At 43.0% G+C, this 19289-nt stretch overlaps 1 protein-coding gene across 3 annotated transcripts in view; it reads left to right on the top strand.

The window, feature by feature from the left end:
* Nucleotides 1-19289, top strand: part of DNAAF9 (dynein axonemal assembly factor 9) — a 150671-nt gene that overhangs the window by 122856 nt on the left and 8526 nt on the right. For all 3 annotated transcript variants that reach the window (XM_081257891.1, XM_081257890.1, XM_081257889.1), the window contains 5 exons: nucleotides 789-826; nucleotides 11428-11563; nucleotides 14961-15047; nucleotides 18595-18701; nucleotides 19028-19102. In XM_081257891.1, coding sequence (XP_081114017.1) covers nucleotides 789-826; nucleotides 11428-11563; nucleotides 14961-15047; nucleotides 18595-18701; nucleotides 19028-19102 — 443 coding nt within the window. The remainder of the gene's footprint in view (nucleotides 1-788; nucleotides 827-11427; nucleotides 11564-14960; nucleotides 15048-18594; nucleotides 18702-19027; nucleotides 19103-19289) is intronic.

Here is a 19289-nt window from a genome sequence, read left to right as displayed (position 1 = left end):
CAACCTAAACCCACTCTTTGTGGTTTTTAGGTACCCAAGGCACAGGGTGGATGTGAGAACAAAATTGTATATATGAACTCTGCTTGCACAGTGCCCAGCCCATGGTAAGAACTTGATAAAAGGCAGCTATTCTCATTAGTGTTAGCTTTCTTCTCTAAGAAGAGCACTGTGGTGTTTTAGAAGTTTTAAAGCACTGAGAATATGGGCTTTTCTCCGGAGCTTACTGCAGAGCTACAGTTGTTAACTCACACTTTGGATTAGTCACCCTCAATCCAATCAGTCAGTTTCCTACATTTCATTCACCGTTTGAGCTCAGAATAGGATTAAAGGGAAACCAGGATTCTGTTGTGCACATAAAGGGAAATATGGTAACTTTGGTACTGAAGGCCCTTGGCACAGTTAGGCAAAATAATTCTCATTTTCCTTTGAAATTTCCCCTTCACTGTCAGGACAGTATCTCTTTGGGAGGGTGGAAAAGAAGACCAAGTTCTCTTTCTCCATTTCCTATAGTCTTGAGAGCTGGCCCTGTCCTCAGTATCCCCTCTTCAACATTCCACCAAGAGTTGGCCACTTTGGGACTTCTATGGGGTTTCTGGCTTAGGGGACTTTGGTTCAAAGCTATGAAAACCTTTTGTATAACCATGGCTCTCCTTAATGTTCAGTGTTGCCTGCCAGTTGCCCCACTGAGTAAGTCATCTTGTATGTTAGTGATATTCACATTTTTGTGAGAAATAACCAATGAAAATTCTGAGATTAATGGTTTTAAAATATTTCTTTTTTCTCCCTAGATTTCTCTTTCCTAAATGTCTCGACCAGTGTTCACAAGGTAAGCAATATGCTCTATTTTCGCTTGCCTGCCTTTCAAATTATGTTTAGACACGACAGACTTTTCTTCATGCTCCCACCTACCATTCTGAAATCTAAAGCAAATAAAACTGATCCAGGGAAAACTTGGGCATTTTTTGCTTTTATCATATTTGATAGGCAGATTTCTTCCAAGAGTTTGTCTCTTAATGATAATAAATTGCCATGGCAACACCTCTTCTGAGCTGGGCTTAAGTCTGCCCTAGCCTTCCAGCTAATGTCAGTGGACTGAATAGGAATTCCTAGCCTGTGGATCAGCAAGATTTTGATGCATTTCTCCTGTCCCATGAGTGAGAGTATGGCCAAGTAGAACCTCCTCCCTTAGTCCCCTCCTACATATACTGAAATTTTCCACGTCTCCTTTATAACATTTAGAAAAATCCAAAAAAAAAAAAAAAAAAAAAGAAAAGAAAAATCCACCCATCCTGTAGGTTATACTCAACCTTGCATTGTCCTACCATCTGGCAGCCTGGGAGCAGCACTTTTTAGTCATATTAGCTATGATGGCTGGAGACCCAGAATAAATTCTAAATTTCCTACAGTTAGTGATAAAATACTTATTGTTGTCAGAAGGCCTGGGGTCTGGGCTTCCTGAAATAGCCCAGCAAGTAGAAATCAGATGGAAGAAAATAACTCAGTGTCACCAGCACAGTTGTGCTCTGCTGATCCCATTGCCAATCCACAGGGAATGGAGACAACAGAGCATTCGTAGAGCTGTTGTCTTGGGGAAGAGCTGAGCTGGAGGCTGTGCAGGGCAGGAGGCCGGGTCACTGGAGAGAAGAATGTGTGTGTTGGACTGCTGCACCAGGGAGTCTCAAGTCTAGCTTTTAGAAGCCCCTGTTGCTTTCTAGGCACTGCACCCCAGAAGCAGAGTTGAATGGAGGTTGGCTGGGTCTATCCACAGTGTCCACCCCAGGTAGATTAAAGAGATTTTATAGGGGCTGGATCAGTAGGGTCTGGTAACAGACTAGATGGGGGGACATTGAAAAAGGGGGTATGTGGAATGACTCCTAGGTTTCTAGCTTGGGAGATTGGGAAGGTTGGTGGTACCTATCCTTGAAATAGACTACATAGGAGAAAACATAGGTCCAGGAGATAACCAAAGAGAGCTGTCTGGTCCTTCAATAAATGTTTGGAAGTCATGATCAAAGCCAAGGGTGTGAGCTATAGTAAGCCCCTCTGACTATATGATCGATCATATAGTGATCGATCACATGACGATTGCCACCCTAGTGCCCCTTGGCTTCTTGACACTTTCTCCTTCAGTGCCCCTCTGCTTTTTTTGCATTTGGGAAAAAGATGATCAGGCTACCTTGGCAAAGAACCTTAAGCAAGTGTTCTGTGTTTACTGTCCATGAACCTGGGCCAGTATTACAAGAGGAAAGCTCTTTTAGGCCAAGACAGAATGAGTTCTGTCTGGGATTTTGTAGGCATATTTCATTAACACTGCCTTCCAACTCATTGTTCAAAGGCAGTGTGTGTCAATTCTGTGCTTATATAAAGAAAGCTGGGGTGGGGGTGGGAGGACTTCCCTGGTGGTCCAGTGGTTAAGAATCCGCCTTCCAATGCAGGGAACTTGGGTTCGATCCCTGGTCAGGGAACTAAGATCCCACATGCCGCGGGGCAACTAAGCGCATGCGCTGCAACTACTGAGCATGCGAGCCACAACTAGAGAGCCTGCATGCCGCAACTACAGAGCCCACATGCTTTAGACCCCGCACGCCACAAGAAGAGAGAAGCCTGTGCACCACCACAAAAGATCCCGTGTGCCACAACTAAGACCCAACACAGCCAAAAATAGAATAAATAAATAAATATGTTTTTAAAAAAAGAATTAAAAGAAAAAAAAAAGAAAGCCAGGGGAATTCCCTGGCAGTCCAGTGGTTAGGACTTGACGTTTTCACTGCCACAGCCCGAGTTCAGTCCCTGGTCGGAGGACTAAAAGAAAAAAAGAAAGCTGGGAATGTGATCAGATGTAGACAGATAACCTTGAGGCCATATATGCTGTTTTCTGAACTGCAAAGGGCTTGTTAAGTGATAGTGCCTTGGTAGACATCTTCCCCTTACATCTGGGCCAGGAGGACCCTATAGACTGATCTGACCTAATTCACCATGGGCATGGACCCTCTGGGGAGAGAGGAAATAAAATGCAAGTATTTCTTCCTCCTCAGAGATTTGGTGGCTCTCTTAGAGGTAGGATCTGCCACCGGTAGACAAACATTTCATGTCCCAAGGGAGCAGTTGCCTCCCTTCGCTCCTGTTCATGAGTCAAGCTCCCTGATTCATTGCTTTTACAACAAAGGATTATTTTACAATGAGAAAATCACTGTATTGCAGCCACAAGATGATGTGTATTACAGAAATCCAAGGATTAGGAAATAATCTCAATGCTTAAACAACAAGCAAGGCTCATTATAATGCTGGCTTTAAAACAGAGCGCAGATAATTTACTACCATGACCTGCTTTTAGATGTATCTGTAGATAGACAAAAGAAGTGAGATTTGTATTCTTCTGGGCTGCTGGAAGTCTTTAGCCAGACTGGGATGGTCAAACAGACCTCAGAGATATTTCTCCACTCTTGGGAACGGGCCAGTCCAGGCTGCCTGCTCACTCACAGCCAGACTGGTGAGGCATTGGCCAAATCAGAGTATCCACTCCTTGATAACAGAGCAGAAGGCAGCTCCCAGCCCAAGCAAGATGAAACCGCTTATGATGGCCTCTTCACCCTGTGCTCCAGATAACTGCTGTACCTTGCCTTGAAGATGGCATTTCCTCTTGGCAGGTAGCAGATTGCATAGCTGGCCCAAGGAATGCTGGGGATAATCCTTTTGCTTGTTTCTCCACAAAGCAAAGCCCCTTTTCTATGTCCAATTCCTGACCTAGAATCCAAAGCCCACAGTGTTTGTCTACACGATACTCATGGAGCAGGCCTTTGGGCAAGGTATCTGTCAGAGACTCAGACCCTAGCCTTTTCTCAGGCAGGCCAAGCCTGTGCTTGTGACCCTGCTGCATGCCACTCAGGTTGGCACATTCATAGTAGTCTGACTCTCCAGTTTCTTCTGCCCAAGAAGATGCTAAGTAGAGTCCTAGGGCCTTTATAGATCTTCTCTCAGCCTTTCCTGACTCCTCACTGCAAGATCCACCACAGCTATTTTTGTCTTCCACCCCTGGGAATGTCATGGGCCTCTTGCAGGAACCGGCTCCCATAACTGCCATCTCTGGAATGTGCTGAGCCTTCTAGAACCCTGCCTGCTACCCCACTGTGCCACATTCTGGGCCTGGCTGCCTGGCCTTGCTTTACTCAGTTTCCAAAGGCCCCAGCCACTTCCTGTGGCTGCACCAGGACATGGGGTTCTGGCAGTAGGCTCACCAGGCTGTCCTCACTGCCTCCCCACAGCCTCCAGAGTGACCTTTCTAAATGGGAATGGAAGCACAGGCACTACCAGTGTCACCTTTGTTAGGAGGCTTTCCTGAAACTCTAACTGCAGATGGTCCATCTTAATGTTAAAGCTTATGAACAAGGAAGGCATGTGAGGAAACTTTTTAAAATAGAATAAACAAAATGCAGACATATTCTCCATTTGAATTCCTAAGTCTTGTGCTGTTACCACATCTAGGCCATACCTGAAGACCTTGAGGATAGAAGTTTTAAGTGTAGGAGAAGCTGTTAAGAAAATGTGGTTCTGTATATTCCTATGTACTTGTATATGCATAGACTATCTGAGGAGGCATACCCCAAATCTGGTTATTAGTTGTTGCCTCTGCGGAGGAGAAATAAGGCTCAGGGTGCCAGAGAAGGGAAGAAGAAACTGAACACCCTTTTGTACCTTATGAATTTTGTACCAAAAATATGTATATACTAATAAATCTTAGAAACCTTTCCAGATGGCTGTCTGATGAATGGTACTTGCTCAGACCTGCAAGTGGGAGAATTTTTGGCATATGGGTACCCACAGGTTAGTTTCTTAGGCAGCTGCCTCGGAGGTCAGGTTGCATGTGTCTTTTATTACACTTTGTTCATTCGTTCATTTATTCAGCAAATCTTTATCTAATGCCTGCTGTAACCCAGTCCTGGGGGATTAAGAAAGGCTTCTGGAAGGGGTGCTATTCAAATTGTCTACACCCTGAAGGAGGAGTTGGCCCTCCTTCAAAAAAATGAGAAAAAAGATGGCTCCAGGCAGAAGAAACAGCAAGATTGAAGGCCTGATGGTGATTAGAGTACGACTAGGTCCCTGAGGAAGTGCATCATGCAGATAGGTCAAGCAGGCCAAGAAGTTTAGATATCAGCCTAAAAATAATTGGAATGCATTAAATATTTTAAGTAGGGAAGTGACTTGATCAGATTTATGTTTTTGAAAGATTACTCTTACTACAGTAGGAAGAATGAATTGTAGTAAAGGAAGCCTGGAAGTAGAGAGAATGAGCAGTAACCTAGTGAAAAGAGAGCAGTGGTCTAAACCAGGCAAATGGTAGCAGGGACTGAGTGGAGGATGGACGATGGCCCAGGTTTGGGGAACTAGGCAGTTGGTGTGCCTTTCACCAAGTGACCACTTGGATGTCAGGGGAAGCCATTGAGGAAACTCACCCTTGAATCCTCAGAGGTCTCTCAAGCACTGTGCAGAGGCATACAGGCCATATTTACCTAAGGCCGACTGACTTTCTATGGAGCACTAACAGATACCTGCAAAGAGCAGGACTCCTGTCTCAGAACCAAGGAACCAGTAGATTCCCAAACAGTGTGTAAGCACTCAGGAAGCAGATTATGTGCTCAGCAGCCCTATCTACCTCCTGACGTCTATGATCCTAGGCATATTGTATACCCTTTGTGTGTGCCCTGTCCCCATTGTAACACACGACCTTTGACATGAAGCTCCTAACCCCTGTTCCCTGATTGCGAATGGAATGTGGTTATGAGGTTAGATTCAGTCTTCAGAGTTTTGAAACACTTTTTATAAGTATGATTGGTGAGAGGAAAGAAGTATCACTAACTTCTGGCTCAGACCAGAGGCAGGGGCCAGGGGTCCTGGAAGTTGCCTTCAAACCAGTGATAGCCACTCATCTAAACCATGGGCTCAACAGCCTAGGCTGGTGAGAGTCATGTGACTTACCTTCCTGCTTGTTGCTGTGGCTAAGGTGTGCCACAGCCACCTCTGTCAGTCTGAGGAATGGATCGGTCCAGGCTCCTTGGTGTACATGTAGGGGTCCCATTCCCAAATGATGAGATGGTGGTGGTAGTAGTGTCAGGTTGCATTTAGTGAGTTCTTAATCTCTGTAGCCTGTGATGAAGCATTTCACAGATAACCTGGAGGTATGTGTTCCCATCTGACAGAGGAGGAAATTTGGGCTCAGAGAGAAAGTTGAGCGATTTGCCTAATGTCACCCATGAATAATTAGTGGAACCGAAAATTCAGACTCAGGTTTGCTTGGCTCTAAAACCCATGCTTTAATCTTTACCTTATGCTATCTTTGTACATATATGAAGAAGATAAATAAAAATATAAGCCTTATATTTTAAGCACTGCCTGTGTTATTCAAAGGAGCTCTCGTAGTTCAGAGAAAGGGAGACAGCAAGGTGGCATGAGGGGAGGATTGGGATGATAAGGTATGAGAGAAGATTGTAAGGAAGAAGTAAGCTTCACCAAAAATATTTTTTAAAGGGCTTAAGTGAAAAAAACAAGGTACAGAATGGTATAGTATTTTAAAATTTTTTAAAGGGCTTAAGTGAAAAAACAAGGTACAGAATGGCAAGTATTCAGAATGGTATACTGAATGGTACAGTATGCCACTGCTTGTGGGAAAAATGTATACATACACATTTACTTGTAAATACTCAGCACATATCTGGAAGAAAACTCTGATAAATATGGTTGCCTCCAGGGAAAGAAGTAGGTTGCTGGGTAAGAAGGGAATTTACTTTCTCTGTGAACCCTTCCGTACATTATGAGTTTTGCCCTCAAAAACTAAGTACAGCTAATTCTTTAAAAAACAAAACACTTGGCCTTCCCTGGTGGCGCAGTGGTTGAGAATCTGCCTGCCAATGCAGGGGACACGGGTTCGAGCCCTGGTCTGGGAAGGTCCCACATGCCGCGTAGCAACTGGGCCCGTGAGCCACGGCTACTGAGCCTGCGTGTCTGGAGCCTGTGCTCCGCAGCAGGAGAGGCTGCGGCAGTGAGAGGCCCGCGCACTGTGATGAAGAGTGGCCCCCGCTCGACGCAACTAGAGAAAGCCCTCGCACAGAAATGAAGACCCAACACAGCCAAAAGAATAACTAACTAAATAAATAAATAAATTTATAAAAAAAAACAAAACACTTGACTGAAGTAAACAGTAAGAGTCCTCTGTACTGAATATTCATTATTCAGGATCCTACAATTACAGGGTTACTTAGGAAAGCTGAATTCTCATAATTTAGAGACATTCACTTATGAACTAATCGTTTATAAAACTAGTCTCGGGCTTCCCTGGTGGCGCAGTGGTTGAGAGTCCGCCTGCCGATACAGGGGACACAGGTTCGTGCCCCGGTCCGGGAAGATCCCACATGCTGTGGAGCAGCTGGGCCCGTGAGCCATGGCCACTGAGCCTGTGCTCCACAACGGGAGAGGCCACAGCAGTGAGAGGCCCGCGTACCGCAAAAAAAACCCAAAAACAAAAACAAAACTAGTCTCTATTAGTAAAAAGATTGATGGTGAGCATTGAGTCTTCTTAGGTATAGAATTAATTATAACACCTATGAGAATGCTATTACAAAATAGAATATAAAAGTTGAAAATCTCAAAACCCTATAAATGAAATTATATTTAATAAAAAATTAGGAGGCAACAAGAGAGATATTACCTCCACGTCTTCTCAAGTGGGAGATCAGTAAATTTTAAAGCTGTTAAGTCAAGTTGTAAAGAGTTAGTTACAGTCTTTAAAGATACAAAATTATCCACTCGGTCTTCGCTGGTGGCATGGTGGTTAGGAATCCAACTGCCAAGTCAGGGGACATGGGTTTGAGCCCTGGTCTGGGAAGATCCCATGTGCCACGGAGCAGCTAAGCCCATGCACCACAACTACTGAGCCTGCGCTCTAGAGCCCACGAGCCACAACTGCTGAAGCCCGCGCTCCTAGAGCCTGTGCTCCACAACAAGAGAAGCCACCGCAATGAGGAGCCCGCACACCGCAATGAAGAGTAGCCCCCACTCGCCACAACTAAAGAAAGCCCGCAAGCAGCAACGAAGACCCAACACAGTCATAAATAAATAAATAAATAAATAAATTTATAAGAACAGTAAAACTTAAAAAAGAAAAAGTATCCACTAGAGGATCTATAAAATTATTAATGTAACCAACCAGAACGTGATAGTGGAGAAGTGGGACAAATTTAAGGGTATATGAACTTCCTTGTCTGTCATATGGAAAAGTCAGAAGACATTGTCTAAAGGTAAGGATAGCTATCATAAGAACATAAAACAGACTATAAGCCCACCACTTATCAGAAGGAAAGCAGAAAACAGAATGCAGAAATCATACTGCTAGAAGTTAAAAAAAAATTTTAATAGAATTCCACATAAACAAGGTAACAGAAACAAAGTGTCAGTAAATATAAATGGAATAAACACCTATTAAAAGGAAAAGTATCTCAAATTAAACCAAAAAATAGAATCTAATTATATGATGTTCTGTACAAGAGAAGCATCTAAAACTAAGTAAGGATGGTGATAAAAGAATGGACAAGGTATAACAGATGAATGCAAACAAAAAGAAATGAGGTTGATATTAATAACAGCAGGGTTGAATACCAGGCAAAATATTGCAGAGTCTAAAAAGGGCAGTTTGCGGACTTGCCTGGTGGTCCAGTGGTTAAGACTCCGTGCTTCCACTGCAAGGTGCACGGGTTCAATCCCTGGTCGGGGAACTAAAATCCCGCATGCCACACAGCACTGCCAATCAATCAATCAATAAATAAATAGGCAATTTTTAATGATAAAGGACACCATCTACAACCTGTCATGAATATTTCTGTACCAAATAATTCAAAAGAAAGCATATACCTTTAAGTTACTAAACAAGAAATAATTTTTCTTTTTATTGAGATATAACTGACATATAGCATTGTATTAGTTTCAAGTGTACAACAGAATGATTTGATGTTTGTATACATTGCAAAATGAAATCACAATAAGTCTAGTTAACATGCATTGCCTTACATAGTTACAAAACAATTTTTTCTTATGATGAGAACTTTTAAGATATACTCTCTTAGCAACCTTTAGTTATTCAATACAGTATTATTAACTATAGTTACCATGCTGTACATTACATCTCCATGACTTATTTATTTTATAACTGGAAGTTTGTACCTTTTGACTCTCTCCTCCCATTTCTCTCACCCCCTACCCCCTGCTTCTGGCAACCACCAGTTTGTTCTCTGTATCTATGGGCTTGGTTTTTGTTTTTAGATTCTGCATATTAATGAGATCATATGGTATTTCTCTGTCTGACTTATTTCATTTAGCATAATGCCCTTGCAGTCCATCCATGGCAACATGGCAAGATTTCATTCTTTTTATGGCTGAGTAACATTCATATATATATCATATCATATATAAGATATATCTATCTTATATATAAGATATATCCCTCTTATATCTCCTTTATCCATTCATCCACTAATGGACACTTAGGTTGTTTCCATATCTTGCTATTGTGAATAATACTGCAATGAACATGGGTGTGCAGATAGCTCTTCAAGATAGTGATTTCAGTTCCTTCTGGTATATTCCAGAAGTGGAATTGTTGGATCATATGGTACTTTTATTTTTAATTTTTTGAGGAATCTCCATCCTGTTTTCCATAGTGTCTATACCACTATGGAATTGGCATTCCCAGCAACAGTGTACAAGTTTCCCTTTTCTCCACGTCCTCACCAACACTACTTATTTCTTGTCTTTTTTAGAATAACCATTCTAACAGGTGTGAAATGCTATCTCATTGTGGCTTTTTTAAATAATGAAATAAGCATTCAACTTAAGAAGTTAGAAAAGGAACAAGAACTTTAAAAAAACTAGATTATAATAAAAAAGATTGAATCTATAAACCAGATATATCTAGCATGTTAAGCAACACTATGGAGATGCAATCAGCAAAATCTAGACTGAGAGAAATATACAAGATGCAGTTTTTCAACAAATAAATCACAAAGAAGTAAGAAGAAAACTATAGATTGAAAGAGAATTACGAGATGCATCAGTGAAATATAATGTATGGGCTTTGGTTCCTGTTTCCAAAAAATTAAGAAAATATTCTTGAGACAGAAAAATTTGAGTGTGGACTAGATATTTTATATTAAAGAATTTATTGTTAATCATACATTTTTTTAAAGAGTCCTTATGATAATACATACTGAAATATTTTTGGATGAAATAATAGGATGTCTATTATTGGCTTCAGAATCATCCAGTGGGGAAGGAGAGGAAAGGAGAAAAGGTTGGGGTATGGTATAGAAGAAATAGTTAGCCAAATGTTGATCTTTCTTGAAGCCAAGTGATGGGCTCGTGGGCATTCATTATACTATTTTTTTCTACTTTTGTATATGTTTGAAATTTTCACAATATTAAGTGAATAAAAATGGTTGAATAACTCAAATGCAAATGATATTATAGCAGAAATGGTGTATATGCTGTGATCCTAGCCATGTAAAAATAAGTATGGGGCCTCCCTGGTGGCGCAGTGGTTGAGAGTCCGCCTGCCGATGCAGGGGATACGGGTTCGTGCCCCGGTCCGGGAGGATCCCATATGCCGCGGAGCGGCTGGGCCCGTGAGCCATGGCCGCTGAGCCTGCGCATCCGGAGCCTGTGCTCCGCAACGGGAGAGGCCACAACAGTGAGAGGCCCGCATACCGCAAAAAAAAAAAAAAAAAAAATAAGTATGGAAGAGGTATTACAATTGTGTCGGCATGGTGGGATGTGGCAAATTCTCTGATTTCGAAATTATCTGTAGTGCTGTGGATTTTACTTCTGTATTTTCACAGAAAGGTTGAGAGTGACTGTGGCCCACTCCACAATCTCTCTTTACATGCGCCACCCTTCCTTACTGTGTCACTCTGAATATCTTTGTTAGCACTTACCTTGGAACTGTGGGTCCATGGGTGAGACTTCTTGACTGTGCACTCTTTGAGAATGGTTAGCACTTGACATATGGTTTGTGCTTGGTACATGTCTGTGTTCTGAACTGGTGAAAAGTCACTGGCACCAGTTCCTGATGAGGTTAAGTACATGGGGTATAGAAAGGGCCCTTAGATGAAAAAGCTCCAGGTATCAAAGCGGAATTAAGAAGACAGAGGAGGTTAGGAGGTGAGGCAGCTACAGAGTTGAGGCCGTTCACTCCAAGAGGTTGCAGTGGCAGAAAGAGGAGCAGAATGATGGCTATGTATATCAGTGTTGGGTGGCAGGGGTGTCTACATGAGGGGGCTGCTAGAAGCGATGATCAGGGGAGAGGGAGCAAGGGCTCACATTTGTGCAAACCCTCAGCCCCAGTCAGGACTCTATAAAGGCTGAACTGTTTTTGGTTTTGTTCCCCAGGCCTGGTGAGTAATGTGGTGTTCACCAGTCACACCACAGAGCAGAGGCACCCTCTCCTCATTCAGTTGCAGAGCCTCATCAGAGCTGCCAATCCTTCCGCAGCCTTCATTCTTGCAGAAAATGGGATTGTCACCAGGTAAACTTACCAGTTCACTTCACTCCGCAGGACCAGCCACTTTCTCAGATGCAGCAGTCTGGCTATGGCCCACTGGGTCTTTCCACTGTATCAAAGACCTGAGCATTTATAAAAGTCAGGTCTTGAAGTGCTTTTTTATTTTTATTTTTTTAATTTATTTATTTTATTTTTATTTATTTTTGGCTTTATTGGGTCTTTGTTGCTGCAGGCGGGCTTTCTCTAGTTGCGGCAAGCCGGGGCTACTCTTCATTGCGGTGGCTTCTCTTGTTGTGGATCACGTGCTCCAGAGCGCAGGCTCAGTAGTTGTGGCTCACGGGCTTAGTTGCTCCACGGCACGTGGGACCTTCCCGGACCAGGGCTCGATCCTGTGTCCTCTGCACTGGCAGGCGGATTCTTAACCGCTGAGCCACCAGGGAAACCCTTGAAGTGCTTTTGATGCTATGTAAAAATCACCAAGAGGACCCCGCATGTTAGTATCCTGTACTGTTTTTTTTTAATTTTTAAATTTTTAAAAAAATATATAATTTTTCATGTATCAAATTGGCAATTTATTTATTTATTTATTTTTGGCTGTGTTGGGTCTTCGTTTCTGTGCGAGGGCTTTCTCTAGTTGTGGCAAGCGGGGGCCACTCTTCATCGCGGTGCATGGGCCTCTCACTATCGCTGCCTCTCTTTTTGCAGAGCACAGGCTCCAGACACGCAGGCTCAGTACTTGTGGCTCACAGGCCTAGTTGTTGCGTGGCATGTGGGGTCTTCCCAGACTAGGGCTCGAACCCATGTCCCCTGCATTGGCAGGCAGATTCTCAACCACTGCGCCACCAGGGAAGCCCTCCTGTACTGTTTTGAGATGTTTTGTTTTGATGCATTCACGTTCTCATCATTAAAGGAGGGAAGTCAAGACTCTCTCAATGTTCTTTGTGTTAATATGTGAGAGAAATGGCATGGAAACATAGGGAAGTTATATCTTTACTTCATAGACCTGGGTTCAAATTACAAACTAAAAATAGAGAATTAGTGACTTTGTGTGTATGTATGTATGAAAACATCTTGTCATATAGCAGTTTTGTTTGCTCAGTAAGGTGCTAAAAGGTGTATACTTTTCATATAGTTTTGACTTTTGAGCATTGCACATATTTTACACATTCAAAAATTAAGTCAACAAGGAGGGAAAAAGAACAAACAAAAAAGTGAATCCATCTGTATACCAAAGTAATAAGAACCGTACATATGCAAAATAATTCAAGTAGCTTCTGAGCATAATCCTCTGTTGGAACCCTGATTCCAAACGACATCACTGGGCTTCCCTGGTGGCGCAGTGGTTGAGAGTCCGCCTGCTGATGCAGGGGACATGGGTTCGTGCCCCGGTCCGGGAAGATCCCACGTGCCGCGGAGCGGCTGGGCCCGTGAGCCATGGCCGCTGAGCCTGCGCGTCCGGAGCCTGTGCTCCGCAATGGGTGAGACCACAACAGTGAGAGACCCGCATACCGCAAAAAAACAAAACAAAACAAAACAAACGACATCACTGATTAGAGAAGGGAGATTATAAATATGAAATGGGAAAGGTAAGGAAAAACCCTGCAAATGTTGGAGTTGAATTGGGGGACTCGGTATAAATAAATTATTTCAAAAAAAAAGTATATTCTCTAGCTCTTTCCATTAAAAGGGACCAGAAATAATACCCTTTCCATTAAAAGGGACTAGAAATAATAATAGCAATTAATACTTCTACCTCTAGATCTTAATTTCCAAGTACCAATCCCTGCTACAAGGTATCAGGACTCTTTGGAGAATTGGCTGATTGCAGGTTTAGGGAGTGAAAGTACAAGGTGAGCCTAGTACATTTTGTGACAAAAAAGCAGGGAAGTATTCAAAGATAAGTGGAAATATGTCGAAAGGATACAGAAGCTAGCTTTAAGAAGCTCCCACTAGGCAAATTTGGGACAACTTGAGTATACGAGAGAACCATGATAATAATGGATTATATAGCATGTGAGGTAAAATGAGTCTGTGGTGATACTAAAAAAAGGGAGATGGACAGATCAGTAAAGCTCTTCTTTATAGAAGAATGCTAGCTAATAAATAAATAAGGATTTATAGTACTAGAAAGTCACCATTTTGTAACCTTTCGTATAATACTTGATTTAGGCAAGAATTATCAATGGATGCTAAAAGCAGTGGATGAAAGATTGTTGAGGAAAAGGATATTCACTTGTCTCAAAGTATCTGTCACGGGACTTCCCTGGTGGCGCAGTGGTTAAGAATCTGCCTGTCAACACAGGGGACATGGGTTCAATCCCTGGTCCGGGAAGATCCCACATGCCACAGAGCAACTAAGCCCATGTGCCACAACTACTGAGCCTGCTCTCTAGAGCCCGCGAGCCACAGCTACTGAGCCCATGTGCCACAACTACTGAAGCCTGTGCACCTAGAGCCTATGCTCCGCAGCAAGAGAAGCCACTGTACTGAGAAGCCTGCACACTGCAACGAAGAGTAGCCCCCGCTATTCCGCAACTAGAGAAAGCCCATGCACAGCAACGAAGATGCAATGCAGCCATAAATAAATAAATTAAATAAATAAATGAATAAATAAAAAGTATCTGTCACTCCACAGACTACTTACTACTTACAAAGAGGGAAAAGTACCTTCACAATGGAGAGGTCTAATCTAGAAGACATGACATTGACCAAATGATTAAACTTAGCAAGACCACTAATGGGATAAACTGACATCATGTGCCTCCTTCGTGACACTGTGGGAAGGACACAACATCACTTGGCCATTAATCTTGTCAGAAATGTTTAGCTGCATCTAATCATGAGGAGCAGCCAGACAAACCCAGGTTGTGGGACACAAGACAGCTGGCATGTACTCTTCAAAAATGTCAACTCTATGAGAAACAAACAAACAAAAAAAGTTGGAGGAATTGTTCCAGACTGAAGGAAAATAAAGATTATAAATTAATGAGCAATCCTTGATTGGATCCTGAGTGCCCTATCCCCCCAAAAAGGGGAAATTTGAAAATGGATGTATATTAGATCAATACTTCTCCAACTTTAATGTGCATATGAACCTCTTAGGGATCTTATTAAAATGAGGGTTCTGATTCAGTAGGTCTGGAGTAGGCTGGAGATCCTGCATTTCCACCAAGCTCCCATGTGATACCAGTGCTGCTTGTCCTCAGTATTAAATTCCCTCAGTGTGATAATACTGTTGTGGTTCTTCAAGAGAATGTGCTTGTTCTTAGAGATGCATACTAAAGTATTTAGGGGTGAAATAACAGAAAAAAATATATATGCATGTACTTGTATGTGTGTTTGGGGGTGTAGAGAGTAAGCAGAATGTACAGGTTAAGGTTAATATTTCTGGTTAACCTGGGTTTTCTGTATGTTTTCAAAGGAATGAAGACATTGAACTGATTCTCTCAGAAAATAGTTTTTCGAGTCCTCAGATGCTACGATCTCGATATCTAATGTACCCTGGCTGGCAAGTATCATCATTGAAAAGTAGCTAAGATTTCTTTATAAACTCAGTGATTTATTTATTTACAGGAAAGAAAAAAAGAAAGTGAAAATACCAGGTGTGCTCTAGGAGGGTGACAATGGCAGCTGCAACAGTCTGCCATGTCCCAGTAACCACTGGCCTTGCTGGAAGCCCAGTGATCCACATCTTGGGGTCCAAATTGAGACCCTTGCTGGATGTTGAGACTTAAGGAGTCATCTTATAGGCCTTAAGCACAATGGTATCCTTTGTTTCCTCTAGCCTCTAGTGAGGGTGAGGTGGCCGGCATTGAACCAAGGAGTTATGACCCTCCCGGGTGAGAGAGTCTCTCCTGAGAATAGTCAGTCCTCTAGGGTTCCCATCTGACAGGTAGGTTCCCTGCTCTTGTGGCCCAGGGGATATTCTGTGCTCTGCAGGTGGCCTCCTAGCCTGAACCTGTCTTCCAGATAGGAGAGGAAGAGAAAAGAGAGTGTGAAGTGCACTGTAATCATATTTCCAGCATCACTTGAGCACTTACTGTGTGCTACACATTGCCCTAAGACTTCGCTCTCCAGTACGGCAGCCACTAGCCACATTTGGCTAGTTAATAAAATGTAAATGTATATTAATAAAAATAAAGTAAAATTTAGCCTTTTAGTCACACAAGCTGCATTTCAAGTGCTTAACAGCTACCTGTGACTAGCAGCTACTGTCTTGGACAGTTCAGATCCAGAACATTTCCATCATCACAGAAAGTTCTGTTCACAGTGCCACTCTAAGAGTTCAACCTGTGTTATCTCATTCATCCTCACACCAAGCCTGCAAGGTGGATTCCATTATTTTCTTCATTCTAGAGATAAGGTAACTGAGGAAGCAAGAACTTAAATGTCTTGTCGAAAGTCCCACAGCTAGTAAGTGAAAGAGTTGGGTTTCAAACCCAGGTTGTGCGGCTTCAGAGCCTGTATTTTTTTTTTTTGGAAGTATAATAGATTTACGAAGTTGTGTTAATTTCTGCTGTACAGCAGAGCCTGTACTCTTAACCACCATGCTGCACTTGTCCCTGTATGGAATGGATAAACTAGTTTTGCTCTGTTGAAGGTTCAGGGGAAGACAGTTGTTAAAGCTTAGACAAAATTGATCCCTCATGTTGATTTGGATCATCTTTATTGTCCTCACTCACTTCCCTCAGCCACCTCTGTGAGTCCTCCAACCACCCCTTACATCACCAGTATTTTGTACCAGCAAAAAACTGATTGTACTATCCTGTTTAAAAAAAAAAAAAAAAAAAAAAAAAAAGGTCAGTATGTAAAATTGAAGGTTTTCAGGCTTATTTTTAGAAGGAACCTCTGGTTTGAGTCACATCATACTTAAACAGTGAGTAGGTGGATCATTCCTTATGCCTGAATAAGACAATAATATCTTAGCTAAAAAGAAAAAGATGGAGCTTCTGGGGTGAAACTCTACTCTCCAGTGGCTGCAGCTACTGACGTTTTTGCTGCCCACACCTCTGGGCCTGGTCCTGAGACTTCTGTCGTCTCCACCTGGTGCCTAGGGAAGCACCTATTCTCCAGTCCATACCAACTCATTGCGGGCATGGCATACATTAACCTAGCTCGGGGCACAGACTTTTCTGGAGGCAGACCGATCTAGGACAGAGACAGGTATGAGGGAGTTCATTAGAAGGCTCTGTGAATCTAGAGTCTGAAATCTTCCTTTATCAGGAAGATCAGTCCTTGTAGAGAATCAGAGATGGAGGGGCCTCAGAATCACCCTTCAGGCCCTCCCTTCCAAGTTCATTCCTAGGAATCAGATGATTTACTCTTTTAACAAGATGGCAGTCATCAGATTCCTGCTCATCGCTGTACATTACTCCCCTCTCTCCTTGGGTGAGGGCCACCACCTCAGAGTGAACAGGCCTTAGCTGCAGGATGTGCTCAGCTCTGTGCTGTGCAAATTCTCAGCCATTCCCCTCCCACAGCCCTCTGTTGTCATCGACCCCACCCCCACCTCCCCTGGTAGAAGGGCTTGTTCCTAGTCTGTAAGGAAACCTTGTACTCTTCCCCTGGCCCCTCCAAATTCCCCTAAGGAATGGAACACACCTCTGAACACAGAAGCCTGAGAAGCCCGTGGTCTCCAAATCTCATGTTTGGATGGGGAGAGAACAAAAAGAACATGTCAGTCTTGCAAAAATGTTATGCCACCACCTTACTTTAAAGAAGTTGCTTTAAAGAGTAAGATACTTTGAACAATGTAAAATTCAAAACTGCTGTGCAGTTTTCAAACAAAGGAAACTAATACGAAAATACAGTAGACTGGAGGGAGGTGTTTGCATCAAATGTGACGAAGGGTTAATATAGTATTTGGGAAGCTTGTTTAGATATTTAAGAAGAGTAACCCATATTATATAGATGTGAACAGTCCACTTAAGACCAAGTATAAATGGCAACTGTGTTAACAGAATTCCATGTAGGTAATACTCAAATGAAAAATGGTGTCTCATTGGGCCTCCCTGGTGGCGCAGTGGTTGAGAGTCCGCCTGCCGATGCAGGGGATACGGGTTCGTGCCCCGGTCCAGGAGGATCCCATATGCTGCGGAGCGGCTGGGCCCGTGAGCCATGGCCGCTGAGCCTGCGCATACGGAGCCTGTGCTCCGCAACGGGAGAGGCCACAACAGTGAGAGGCCCACGTACCGCAAAAAAAAAAAAAAAAAAAAAAAAAAAAAAAAAAATGGTGTCTCACTGTTGCTTTGATTGACACCTGTTACATTTAGGCAAAAATATCTATAAAATTCATTGCTGGGGGAATTGTTGTGAAACTAGTACACTCATCTACTGCTGTGGGTGGTATAAATTACCCATGAGATGTTATGCCCTCTCCTGGACTGATTCCAATCAAGGGATTCATCTCAATGAAATCATTCAAAAGAAGGAATGACAGTTTCATAACTTTGGAAGCTGGGTGGTAGGAATTCACTACACTGCCCTTCTATCTTTGCATATCTTTGAAATTTTCCATAATAAAAAGTTAACTTTTTTAAATGCTGCGTTCTTAATGAGTCTGTGGCAGTCAGTAAGTCTGCTGAACTCAAAACTGAGAAAATAGATCAGAGATGCCCCAGCCCTTTAGTTCCTTCTGGAGAGACTGCACATCCAAATGTACAGTCTGTTAAACTTCCCTCAGTGAGGGTAGGGCATAATGGGAGCCCTGAAGAGAGTGGGAGGGGATCCTGAGGAAGAGCTCCAAAGGTACCAGGAGGGACCCCTAATCACAGTTGGGATACTGGCAAGCTTCAAAGGTAGAGGGGGTCTTTGACTTTAAGGAATTGCTAGTCCAAAGAAGGTAAGACCTTCCTGCTCTAAGGGGGCAAACATGCTTCTCAGTCTCAAGATGAAAGAGACATAAATGCTTTCAAATAAGTGCTTTGTACACAAAATGACGCACAATTAAGGGAGAATTCAACTATGATAAGTGATATGTAGTTCTTTCCAATGTAGTATGTAGTAACACTCAAAGCCCCAATTACTTGTATTTATAATTTTTTAAACCTTTTAAGGTATGAAGGTAAATTTGATGTTGGATCGGTCTTTCCATTAATGGTTCAGATTTGTGTATGGTTTGGTCGTCCCTTGGAGAAGACTCGCTTTGTGGCCAAGTGTAAAGGTAAGCCTTGACCGGAACATGTCCCAGACACTGGTAAAAGAATGCCCCAGAGTTGTCCCCGCTTCCTGGCACCATTTTAGTATTCTGTGTGTGCTGTTTCTTCTCACCATTTGGGTCTGAAAGCAGGCAGAAGAATCTGAGGACCCAGGAGTTCCTTACCCCTGGGAATAGTGGCAGAGCCACTGGGGGAGGATCTGGTGGGGGTACCTGTGAACCCTGGACCCTAGAGGAGGTGCCTTTCCAGTCCCTAACCCTCCCAGCTGTGCCACCCTGGACTTGGCCTCTGCCCCCAGGTGAGTAACAACCCTGTCCTCTTCCTCCACCAGCAATTCAGTCCTCTATCAAGCCAAGTCCCTTCTCTGGAAACATCTACCACATCCTGGGCAAAGTGAAGTTTTCAGGTAACTGGGTGCTTGGATTTGGGAGCGCTACTCTATGGAGTGCTCACATCTCATGATGTGAGTTCATAGCCTCTGCTGGTGCTTTGCAGACCACTGATGCCTCTTAAACTCTCTCAAAAAACCCTCCCCTCTGGGTCTTACACCATAGGCTCCTCCAGTCATCCCTTTCAGCCAGGGTCCCAATCTT

This window comes from Mesoplodon bidens (assembly GCF_964165515.1).
Source record: "Mesoplodon bidens genome assembly, chromosome: 15".
NCBI lineage: Eukaryota > Metazoa > Chordata > Mammalia > Artiodactyla > Ziphiidae > Mesoplodon > Mesoplodon bidens.
Note: the sequence above shows the minus strand (reverse complement) of the source record. Positions and strands in the feature narration are given on the sequence as shown.